The following is a 12,368-nucleotide window of genomic DNA, read 5'->3' on the forward strand; positions in this document are numbered from 1 at the left end:
GCTTCTCTTGTTGCAGAGCACGTGCTCTAGGCGCCCAGGCTTCCGTAGTTGTGGCGCCCTGGCTTAGTTGCTCTGCGGCATGTGGGATCTTCCCAGACCAGGGCTCGAACCCGTGTCCCCTGCATTAGCAGGCGGATTCTTAACCACTGTGCCACCAGGGATGTCCCCCCCTTTTGCTTTAATGAGGAAACTACCTTTGGTTTCTTCCAAGACAGTCCTTTTTTCTATTTCTTGATTGAGTTTTTTCCCAGTTGTTCTTTTTATTTAGCTAGGTATCTCCAACCAGCAAACGTTTGTTGAGAGCTTATTGTGTTCTTAGATTAGGATGGGCAGGGATGATATCTCAGAGGAGGTAACGTTTGAACTGAGACTGGAAAGAAATTAGCTGTGTAAAAATAAGGCAAGTGTGTGTTCAGGCAGAGAGAACAGAAGTGCAAAGGCCCTGAGGAGAGGCTGAGCTTCCTTTATTTGAGGATCAGCAAGAAGGTCAGTGTGGCTAGAACAGAGTGAGTGAAAGTGGAAATTAGAGATGAGGTCAGAGAAATAGGCAGAGATCAGATCATATGAGGCCTTGTAGGCCATTTCAAGGAGTGAGGTTTTATCCTAGGTATGATAGGGAGCCCTTGGAGACTTTTGTGCAGATGAGTAGGGGATTATTGTTTAAAGATCACTCTGGGTGTTATGTGTAGGAAGATGGTAAGAATGGAAGCAGAAGACCAGTTAGAGGACTGGTTCAAGAGTCTATATTAGAGATAATAGTGGCTTGGAATGGGGTTTAATATGTGGAGGTGATGAGAATGGGTTATATTCTGGTTATATTTTGATGGTAGGAGTAATAGGATTTGCTGAAGGATTGGAAATAGAAAGAGGCATCAGAATTTGGAAGCCTGCAGATGGAAGTCAAGAGTTACGCATTTGAGATGCCCATTAGATATCTCCATAGAGAAGTTAGACACACATTTGAAAGCCTGCAGGAGGGTAGTCAGGACTGAAGAGATAAATATAGGATTAATCTCTGTATGATGGGACGAGATGAGATTATGGAGGGATTGGTTTAGATGGAAAGCAAGGTAAATAAAGTCCAAGGGCTAAACCATGGGGCATTCCAACATTTAGTTGGGAAGAGGAAAATGATCCAGCAAAGGAAATTGAGGAGCTTCCTGAATAACATGTGATCTAGGAAGTAATTGGGAATTCAGTGTACTGGAAGCCACGACAAACACAAGGAGAGAGTGGTTAACTGTGAAAGATACTGCTAAGAGCTCAAGTAAGATGAAGGCTAAGAACTGACTATTGGATTTGGCAAGATGAAGGATATTGGTGACCCTGACAAAGTAGGTTTGGAAATGAGAGGAACAAAAACCTGATTGTAGAGGATTAAAAAGAGAATGAAGAAGGAATAAGTCAACAGTAAAAACTACAGTGGGATAGTGAGTTAACTCACCAGACAGTGTGGAAGGCCCATTTGAGGAGCTCTCAAAGGTACAAACAGAGTTTTTAAATGCTTTAGAAGTTTTAAATAACAGTATTATAATAGTGAGGAAAAAGAAGTATGATATAATAATGAGGAAAAAGAAGTTTGATTCAAGTTTGTATATGTAACTACATAAAAGTGCAGGGAAAAAACCTGGAAGTAAATACAGCAAAATGTTAGTTATAAGGGGAGTAAAGTGGAATACAAAGTATAGACAGGAAGTACAGACAACTCTTTTGAGAAGTTTTGCCAGGAAGGAGTACAGTAAATGGATAGGAGCTGCAAAGTGAACCAAAGAATCAAAGGAGAGGTTGTTTTGTTTTGATTTCAAAGGAGAGTCTTTAAGATGGAGATAAGTAATAGATGGTATAAGGTAAATGAAATATGGGTGGTAGTGGTCAAAAGGATGATTGCTCGAAACTGAACTTTTAGAGGTGTTGTGATTATTGGTAACAATAAGGTCTATTATATCTGCTATGGGAGAGGGTAGGTGGAATGAAGTGAAGGAAAACAGTGTTTCAGGGGAAGCAGTGTGCTCAAGGTTTCAATCAGAGCAAGAAGGTGAAGAGGATAATCAGAAGGGAGGCTGAGATTAGAGTACTTCTGGAAAGTATACTGTGAGTTCCAGAAGGTCTGTTGGTTAGCATGCAGTAGAACATTGGGTCATAACAGAGGATGTCCAGACCTGGATTGGGATGAGAGTCTTAGTGATGACCAAGGACCCAGGAAGCCAGGGCTTTTCAGAGGTAATTGGATACCCAGAGATGTCAAGCATTACAGGATTGGTCCTGAGTGGTCTCTTTGGGGAAGGTGGGTGCTTATTTCTGTTACAAACTAAGAGTGATGGGACTGTCACACTAAGAGTTTATGGAAATCAAGACCTCCCAGGAGAAACCAGCCTTAATAGCAGGATGTGGAGGTCTTACCAGCACCAAAAGCTATGGGGGCCTTTCTTTTAGGCTGCAGTGAGTGGAGTGGTTGTCTTAATAGAAGAAAGAATTGTAGGTGCAGTGTTGCTATAAGTCTGGGTTTGGGGAAGGCTTTTCAGGAATTGCAAAGGTCTGTGACATTTCAGATGAGCCCTGAAAGGATGGAAAGCCAGTAGGGAGGCTGAGGGTAGAGGGAAGAGCATTCCTAGCAGAGGGAACAATGTACTGAAGGCTATAAGAGGATAGAGCCTGGTGTATATGAGATATTCAAAGAAGACCCTTGTAGTTGGAGCCTAGTAAGGGAGAGGTACCAGGTGTGAGTTTGGAGAAGCTGGCAGAAGCCAGGCCAGGCAGCACCTTCTAGGGGTTATGAAATGACCTGATAGGCTGTGAGCAGCATTTGTTTTTTGTTTGTTTGTTTTTTAACATCTTTATTGAATGTGAGCAGCATTTGTTTTTATTTTTTGGTTTAGTTTTGTTTCATAAATAAAATAAAACAGAAGAGAAAATAAAATAAAATATTAGAATGCATCACATGTAAAAAAGATAATTTCATGACCTATTTGTCTTGTTTATGTTTGTGCATGTGTACTCACAATATAACATGCATAATAATATAACATGCATTTCTTATTGTGAGGTTGCAGTCAAAAGCAGTTTGAAAAATGCTACTAACAAGTTTGAATTTTATCCCAAAAGCATTTGCAAGCTTATGAAGAATCTTATATAGGACAGTGACATAATGTGATTTACACATTTAATATATTACTCTGACTGCCAGATGGAGATTAGAAGGATGGGTCTCATGACGTTACTGAGTAGGTTATTGTCGTGGTTCAAATGAGAGTTGCTTTGGGCGTCCTCGGAGTGTTGGCAGTGGTGTTGGGGATAAGGAAACAGATTCAAGAGCTATTTAGGAGATAGACTCAGTAGGACTCGAGGGGGTAAGAGTGAAAGGGGCCTTTCAATATGCCTTCTGCTTTTCAGACTCCATTTTGTTGTCTTCAGCCATCACCCCTTTTGCAGTTTTCCCAGTTATTCTTGCATTGATTTAATGACAATAAAAAGAACTACTTACTTGAGTACCTTTTCATACATACTCCTCACCCTCAGAAAGGTTTTAAGATTTGGGTATTCTTATCTTCACTTTCTTTATCCCACTAGGTTGTCATTTAGCACCTTACCCTGTGTGGTCTCACAGTGCTTCCCACCCCAGAATCATTAGATTTATATTTCTTCCCATTTTTATTATCATGTTACTATAACATGGAGAGCAGTTTGGAATCTAAACTGGATTTATCTGGTCCCTTACACTGTTCCGTTAATCACCATATTCCAGTTGGTTTCTTTCCTACTGTCTTGTAAACCATATTGTGCTTCTCTGACAGAAAGTAGAAGCCAGATACTCTCATCCCAGTACATTTTGCTGACGAGTTGGTGTTAAATTGAGCCGTGTGGGGGTTTTTGTTTACAGTTTGCAGTTTCATTGTACTTTACTGTTTACAGTTTCATTGTACTTTACAGTTTACAGTTTCATTGTACTTTACAGTTTGCAGTTTCATTGTACTTTACAGTTTACAGTTTCATTGTACTTTTTAGCAAAAGCACGTTTTCCTCAGATTTCTGACTCTTATTTCTAAAAGACCGTTTGAACTTGAATTTACTGATATATGTTTATTTTCTTTCCCACTACCATCCTCTATTACACTCTACAGCCTATATGCAGTGTTGACAGAGTGTGCCTGGAGCTCCAGTCACAGTGGATAGTGTTCTTCTACATTTGAAAATTTACACCCATCTCTCAACTTTGTTCAGAATAACATAAAATTTTCTTTAGTGTATGAAGTTGTCACTATTTCTAGAACATTATAGAACCTTATGCTTTTCTGGGAAATATGAGAACATTTGGCCTTGAGTAGAAGATACTGGAAACAAAGACCTGAAAAAATACATGAAGGGAAAAAGAAAACACTGTGTTTGCTTTCTATGTTCTGGGGAATAGCTATAAAGAGGCGTATTTTTCCTACACTTGAAGCTTGAGGAATAGGAGGATCAACATAAATAAAGAAAATGTAATTCTAGAATTGCAAAGATTGAAACAAGAATGAAGAAGAAGGTGCAGATATAGAGAATAAGGACATGGCATGGACCCAATTAGAGTTTTCAGTGATAGTCTTTCTGAGCAGCTGGCATTTAAGTTAGTATGTTTTAGATGAAAAGAAACTGGCCTTGCAGAGAGCATTCGTGGCAGATGGAACAGCATGTGAGGGAGTCTAAAATGCATAAGAATTTGATAAGAGGCTATTACAGTGAGAGATGGGTGGCTTGGCCTAATGTGGTTGTAGTGGATGTGGTCAGATATTTGATAAATTTTGACAGGAGAGCTAATAGGATTTGTTGATAGATTGGCTATCCACCCAGGCATTTGTTTGTTTATTTCCAGGGGTGTTTTTGTGGTAATTTTATAAGCTTCCTTGGTGATTCTAATCCACTCCAAAGTTTGAGAACCACTGACTTAATCTGTTTTCTTAATTAATTTTCCCCCTATAAATTCCCCTCATTCTATGTTCTCTCCTTGTGCCTTTTTTTTAAACTGCACAAAATTTTTAGCAATGTTTAAGCCATTCTGTTCTTATGAGAATTATCATTTTATCTGCCATTTTTACCTTAGAAGGTTTATTTTTTCTTACAAACAAAAACAGCAGGAATTTGCTTTCTTGTTATTTTACAGACTTGGAATACAGCTGTGAGACCAAAAAGTCATGTCCAGAAAAGGGAACTTATGAAATGGAATCACTGCAATGGGAGAATATGAGGAAACCTATCAGCCATAACCTTGAGTGCAATGATCTTGGAGAAAATACAGAGTGCAAAGGCAAGTTTGAGGATCAACAGAGAAGTCAGGAAAGACCATACATGCACATGAAAATTACCTGTAAAGAAGAGGCCACTCAAAGCCATTCCATGTCCCCTATTCTTCATCAGATAAATCCTACCAAGGAAAAACTGTACAAATGTAAAGAATGTAAACAAGCTTTCAGCTACTTGTCATGCCGTATTCAACATAAGAAAAGTCATAATAAAGAAAAACACTCTGACATTAAGAAATGTAGGAAGATCTTCAGCAAAAAGCCAACCTATATTCAACATCAGAGGATTCAGAATGGTGAGAAACCTTATGAGTGTATGGAATGTGGAAAGGCCTTTGGTCGTAGTTCTGATCTGATTCAACATCAGAAAATTCATACTAATGAAAAACCTTATCAATGTAAAGCATGTGGGAAGGCCTTTATTCGTGGTTCACAACTCACTGAACATCAGAGAGTTCATACAGGAGAGAAACCATATGAATGTAAGAAATGTGGAAAAGCCTTTAGTTATTGTTCACAATATACACTCCATCAGAGAATTCATAGTGGTGAAAAACCTTATGAATGTAAGGAATGTGGGAAGGCCTTTATTCTTGGCTCTCAGCTTACTTACCATCAGAGAATTCATAGTGGTGAGAAACCCTATGAGTGTAAGGAATGTGGAAAGGTTTTTATTCTTGGTTCACACCTTACTTATCATCAAAGAGTTCATACTGGTGAAAAGCCTTACAGATGTAAAGAATGTGGGAAGGCCTTTTTATGTGCCTCCCAACTTAATGAACATCAGAGAATTCACACAGGTGAGAAACCCTATGAATGTAAAGAATGTGGAAAGGCCTTTTCTCGTGGCTCACAACTTACTTATCATCTGAGAGTTCATACAGGTGAGAGACCCTATAAGTGCAAAGAATGTGGGAAAGCCTTTATTTCTAATTCTAATCTTACTCAACATCAGAGAATTCATACAGGTGAGAAACCTTACAAATGTAAGGACTGTGGAAAGGCCTTTATTTGTGGCAAACAACTTAGTGAACATCAGAGAATTCATACAGGTGAGAAACCCTTTGAATGTAAGGAATGTGGAAAGACCTTTATTCGTGGTGCATATCTTACTCAACATGAGAAAATTCATGGTGAGAAGCATTATGAATGTAAGGAATGTGGGAAGACCTTTTTTCGTACCACACAACTTACATATCATCAGAGAATTCATACAGGTGAAAAACCCTACAAATGTAAGGAATGTGACAAAGCTTTTATTTATGGCTCACAACTTAGTGAACACCAGAGAATTCATAGAGGTGAAAAACCCTATGAATGTAAGCAATGTGGGAAGGCCTTTATTCGTGGTTCACACCTTACTGAACATCTAAGAACTCATAATGGTGAGAAACCCTATGAATGTAAGGAATGTGGGAAGGCCTTTAGTCGTGGCTCAGAACTTACTCTACATCAAAGGATCCATACTGGTGAGCAACCCTATGCATGCATCCAGTGTGGTAAAGACTTTAGACGTCATTCACAACTTATTCAACATATGAGGCTTCATAATTGAGAAAGCTTTATATATGATTTAATATAAGAAAGCCTTCACCCGTCTTCAGCAGCTCTGGAATATTAGAGAACTCATATTATGTTTGTAATGAATATAGGACATCCTTTTGATTGTGTTCAAAATCAACTCATTTTTAGAAAGCTTATATTAACTTCATGAATGCAGAAATAAATGACTTCTGGAACCCATTAAACATTTTTAAAAATCTCTATAACCCTGGAATGTAATGCTGAATTATATCCTTTATTGAGCACCATCTCTATTTTAATATTTCCTAACTGTGAAATTGGATAGGTTACTTAACTTCTCTGTGCCTCCATTTCTTTATGTGTAAAATACTATAATGGTATAATAATGATCAAATTGTAAGTGATTAAACACATGTAACTCCCTTTGGACAGTATCTGATACTCAGTGTTATTATCGTTATTATTATTATCATTATCATGATTATTATCATCATTATTAATGCTATTAGAGAAGTCAAATGGTGGAACATTTTATAAGTGCCATAGAGAGATGTAAACATTCTATTACCATCTATCCCCTTTTGAACCCAAATAATTTATTCTATGACAAGAGCTTTAGAACATAATAAGAGTATGAAGGCCTCTATTTTAGAGCTCATAAATTTTGCTGCACCAGAAAATTCATACTGGAAAGAAACTCTATGGAAGAAATTTCTTTACGGTTGTAGAGCTTTTTTATAAAATCAAGGAGAGGTGATTTTTCTACAACAAATTACAAAAGCAGAAGTCATTTTCCACATTTTCTAATTACTACTTTAAGGATAAAAGAATTTACCAACAAAATGATAGCCAAGTTAATGCCATTAAAAAAAACCTATAAAATATTGTCTTAAATGAGAAATCAAAGCAAAATTTACCAACTACAGTTTTTCCTCATTATCTGAACCTAATCTATTCCTGATAACATGATGAACAGTAAATTTTCTGATGCCCAAACTTCAGAGCCTACCTACATCCCATTACTTCAAATGGGAAAAATAATGTTTCCAACCCATTCAAGTACCCTAACCAATTTTCCCAAACATAATTTAAATTCAAGTTAAACCACTTACATGACTTCTCTCAGGGATTTCTGAATAATATAAAACATTTAAAACCCAGTTAACAAGTAATTAATTAGCAGACATGTTTGTGCATGCAATTATTTTGAACATTATAAAGTATGAATTATGTTTTTCTTCTACAATTCAAGGAACAGATACTATGACGATATATAATGAAATGTATTAGTACATAATGGAAATAAATAACAATTAGTAAAATAAAAGAAAATAATAATAAAAGTAAAATAAAAGACATTGATAGAAGAATTGATACAAAATTTCCCAAGACAATACTTTTCCATATGCGAGGCACTCTGCTGTTTTCTATTACATAGTCTGTAATGAACACTGCAGCCCACTTAGTTGTCTTCACAACTTAATATTGTTCATTATCCCCACTCTAAAAAAGACTGGTTTTACATATATATTACAAAATTATAATCTAAATGTTAATCCACCATTTTTTAAACAACAACAAAAAGATAAGTGTGATTGAGAACCATTAGAACACTCTGAATCATTAGTGTAACCACGGTGATGCCAATGCAGTCATGCATTCTCCGCTCAGATTAGACAAACTGTGCCATCATTGGTCAGTTGTTTACAATTCAGGGACTACCATTATTGCCCAACTAAATTTAAAGAAAATGTAAATAATGGAATGTAAGTAGAATGTTATGTGCTACAATGATAATAAGTTATTGATAATACCTCTGACAAGTAATATATATGCATGTTAGCAGCCTTTTGTAGAAAATACCCAGAACCAGATTTTCCTAAGATACATTCAAGAAATAATAATCTCCAAAATACCTTTGGAGATGAAATGTTCTGCCTCATTGCATATAAGGCCATGCATAACCAAATTTTCTTATTGGCTTAATGAATTCCACTTTGAACAAGCCAAATTAAAAAATTGTAAGAAGTCCCGCAATAAAGAAAATATTACCTTGTTTAACCCATTGTTTCCCAGTCCTGACCATGAATCCCTTCTATTCCATAATACTTAATATTTTGTGTTGTGAACACACTTCGAGAAATCTATTCTTGACCAAAAGGAATAATTATAAGAGGAAATTTAAGGCATAATTGCAGTTATTTAAATTTAGTGGGTGGCATAATGCTTTTCTGTTCTACAATCAGTCACTAACCTATACAGGGACAATCCTTCTAGCTTAAATTTTCACAATCGTTTCCCTACTCTGTCATCTTAGATCAATTTAGTAAGGTTTTTATTCTTGATGCTGTTGTTACAAGATTGTTTAACAGGAGAAACTTGAATGAATGCTAATTATCTCAGCACTGTTATGTTTATTTCATAAATCAAATTTTAAAACTTAGGGTTTACCTTTTAAGGTAGTGGGAGGGGATAGGAATGTACACTAATCAAAGGATTATTAAAGACAAATGGAAGTCGTGGCTGCAATACTGGTTTAGTTGCTACTTTAAGATATATTGATACCATCATAACTGTTCAAAATTAAGCTTTATTTCCCTTACATGCATATAATTCTTTTCAAAAGTCATTACATTCCTCTTACAACATTCCATATTAAAGTTTACGCCATACCAAAGAAATAGTGCAAAAAATTAAAAAATAGCTGAGTAATATTCCATTGTATATATGTGCCACATCTTCTTTATTACTCAGCTATAAAAAGAAACGAAATTGAGTTATTTGTAGTGAGGTGGATGGAGTTAGAGTCTGTCATACAGAGTGAAGTAAGTCAGAAAGAGAAAAACAAATACAGTATGCTAACACATATATATGGAATCTAAGGGAAAAAAAAAAAGGTCATGAAGAACCTAGTGGTAAGACGGGAATAAAGACACAGACCTACTAGAGAATGGACTTGAGGATATGGGGAGGGGGAAGGGTAAGCTGTGACAAAGTGAGAGAGTGGCATGGACATATATACACTACCAAACGTAAAATAGATAGCTAGTGGGAAGCAGCCGCATAGCACAGGGAGATCAGCTCGGTGCTTTGTGATCACCTAGAGGGGTGGGATAGGGAGGGTGGGAGGGAGGGAGATGCAAGAGGGAAGAGATATGGGAACATATGTATATGTATAACTGATTCACTTGGTTATAAAGCAGAAACTAACACACCATTGTAAAGCAATTATACTCCAATAAAGATGTTTAAATAAATAAATAAATAAATAAAAATTTAAAAATAAATCACCTTCACTATCTCCCAACCATCTACTGTTAAAACTTTGGTTTTTATTTTTTGTTGTTTCCTTCTGTTTTCAAATATGGTCCACAGCTGAATGTAATAAGAGTATGTTTTAATGGGATTAAGTACCCATTTATCTGTAACTTGCTTTATTTTGTTTGAACTTAAAAAAAAATATTTATTTATTTATTTATTTGGTTGCACCAGGTCTTAGTTGCAGCAGGTGGGCTCCCTAGTTGCGGCTCACTGGCTCCTTAGTTGCGGCATGTGGGTTCCTTAGTTGCGGCATGCAAACTCTTAGTTGCAGCATGCATGTGGGATCTAGTTCCCTGACCAGGGATCGAACTCGGGCCCCCTGCATTAGGAGCGCAGAGTCTTATCCACTGCACCACCAGGGAAGTCCCTCTTTAAACTTTTTATTGTAGAAAATTTCAAATGTATACCAAAATAGAATAGTAAAATGAACAGCTGTGAACTTACCACATATTTTTAATAATCACCCATTTTTTGCCTTTCTTGTTTCATCTTCCAAATATTTTTGGCTAGGATATTTTAAAGCCAAGCCAGTATATTATGTCATTTGCCCTCTACATATTTCAGTGTGTATCTTGAACAGCTGACTCATTTTAAAAATTTTATTAATTATAGTTGGTTTATTTGAGTAGGATTTAAATGAGGTCTGCACATTGCATTTGGTTGGTATGTCTCTTGTGCACTGTGCTTTTCTTATTTAAAATGCCTACAATAAAACAGGAACATTGTAACAGCAATGCCATGATATATCCTACCCATTCCCCCCAAGCTGGGTATTCAGGTTCTTTCTTTCTTTTTTTTTTTTGTTTGTTTTCAGTGTACAACCAGGAGATTTTTAAATTCATGGTCATTTGTGGGGTTTTTTTGTTTGTTTTTTGTTTTATGGTGTGTGAGTGGTTTTTTTTTTTTATTGGAGTATAGTTGCTTTACACTGCTGTGTCAGTTTCTGCTATACAGCAAAGTGAATCAGCCATGCATATACATATATCCCCTCTTTTTTGGATTTCCTTCCCATTTCTAGGTCACCACAGAGCACCAAGTAGTATTCCCTGTGCTATACAGTAGGTTCTCATTAGTTATCTATTTTATACATAGTAGTGTATATATATCAATCCCAATCTCCCAATTCATCCCACCCGCCCTTCCCCCTTGGTATCCATACATTTGTTCTCTACGTCTGTGTCTCTATTTCTGCTTTGCAAATAAGATCATCTTTAACATGTTTCTAGATTCCACATATATGCATTAATATACCATATTTGTTTTTGTGACTTAACTTCACTCAGTATGACAGTCTCTAGGTCCATTCCCATCTCTGCAAATGACACAATTTTGTTCTTTTTATGGCTGAGTAATATTCCATTGTATACATGTACCACATCTTCTTTATCCATTCCTTTCAAGTTATTTCTTTGTTGCTGCAAACCAGTGCAATAAATATCCTTATATGCTTATTTTTGCATGTTCGTTTTTTATTTCCATAGAATATATTCCTACAGATTAGACTGCTAAATCAAATTATGTGTACTTTTTTTATATTAACAGATTATGCCAAATTTTTAAAAAGTAAATTTACATTCTCATCATTAATGTATGAGAGTATTCATTCCCCATAACATCAGCAGGGGCAAAAAATATGGAATTCCTTTGGAGTCATGATGGAATAACAGGTTTGGACAGGACCTGATCCCTGACAGAGAGAAACAAATGTAGTGAGCAACATGATCACATCAACTTTCCACCTAGAGACACATTCTGGATAATGAGAAAGGCGGCCCCAAATAGAGAGAGCATCCTGCTGTTACTGTGTTGAGAAGATGAGGACCATGAGACTGACATGCCTGCAAGTTGCAGGGCAGTTAGGTTGAGGAGGGAGCTATGCAGAGAAGAGTTTCAGAAATGTTCAAAAAAGTACTTTTTAATCTTTCCTAAAAGAAGTAGGGTGTGATCCTACAAGACCGGGCAAAAAGTAATTAAGGAGCTGCTAGTTGTAAAATGCCCAGAGCTGATACAGAGCAAAGATATGTTCTAATTCTGACCCTGATGGGATGGTCACCCATACTATTTATTAGGTAGCCCAGAAGAGTTATGTATTAGGAGTAGAGCTAAACTATCTGTAAAGCAAACACTTCAGACCTATCCTAAACTGCTTTTTAAAAGCTTCAAAAGAATCAAGCCAACTTGCAAGTAATATAACTGCCTGCAGAGCAAAGCTCAACACTTTAAAAGAATAACAATAACCACCATTTAACA

The 12,368-nt window shown here is 36.5% G+C and overlaps 1 protein-coding gene across 3 annotated transcripts in view; it reads left to right on the top strand.

Moving 5' to 3' along the window:
* LOC132354345 (zinc finger protein 345) overlaps window positions 1–12,368 on the top strand; it is a 78,093-nt gene that overhangs the window by 6,114 nt on the left and 59,611 nt on the right. For 2 of the 3 annotated variants that reach the window (XM_059906258.1, XM_059906259.1), the window contains one exon: window positions 5,135–7,039. In XM_059906258.1, the coding sequence (XP_059762241.1) occupies window positions 5,135–6,828 (1,694 nt within the window). In that variant the 3' untranslated portion in view covers window positions 6,829–7,039. Of the gene's footprint in view, window positions 1–5,134; window positions 7,040–12,368 lie in introns of those variants that run through there. The other variant, XM_059906261.1, reaches the window with a different exon arrangement.

The sequence above is a fragment of the Balaenoptera ricei genome, chromosome 19 (genome assembly GCF_028023285.1).
Source record: "Balaenoptera ricei isolate mBalRic1 chromosome 19, mBalRic1.hap2, whole genome shotgun sequence".
Lineage (NCBI taxonomy): Eukaryota > Metazoa > Chordata > Mammalia > Artiodactyla > Balaenopteridae > Balaenoptera > Balaenoptera ricei.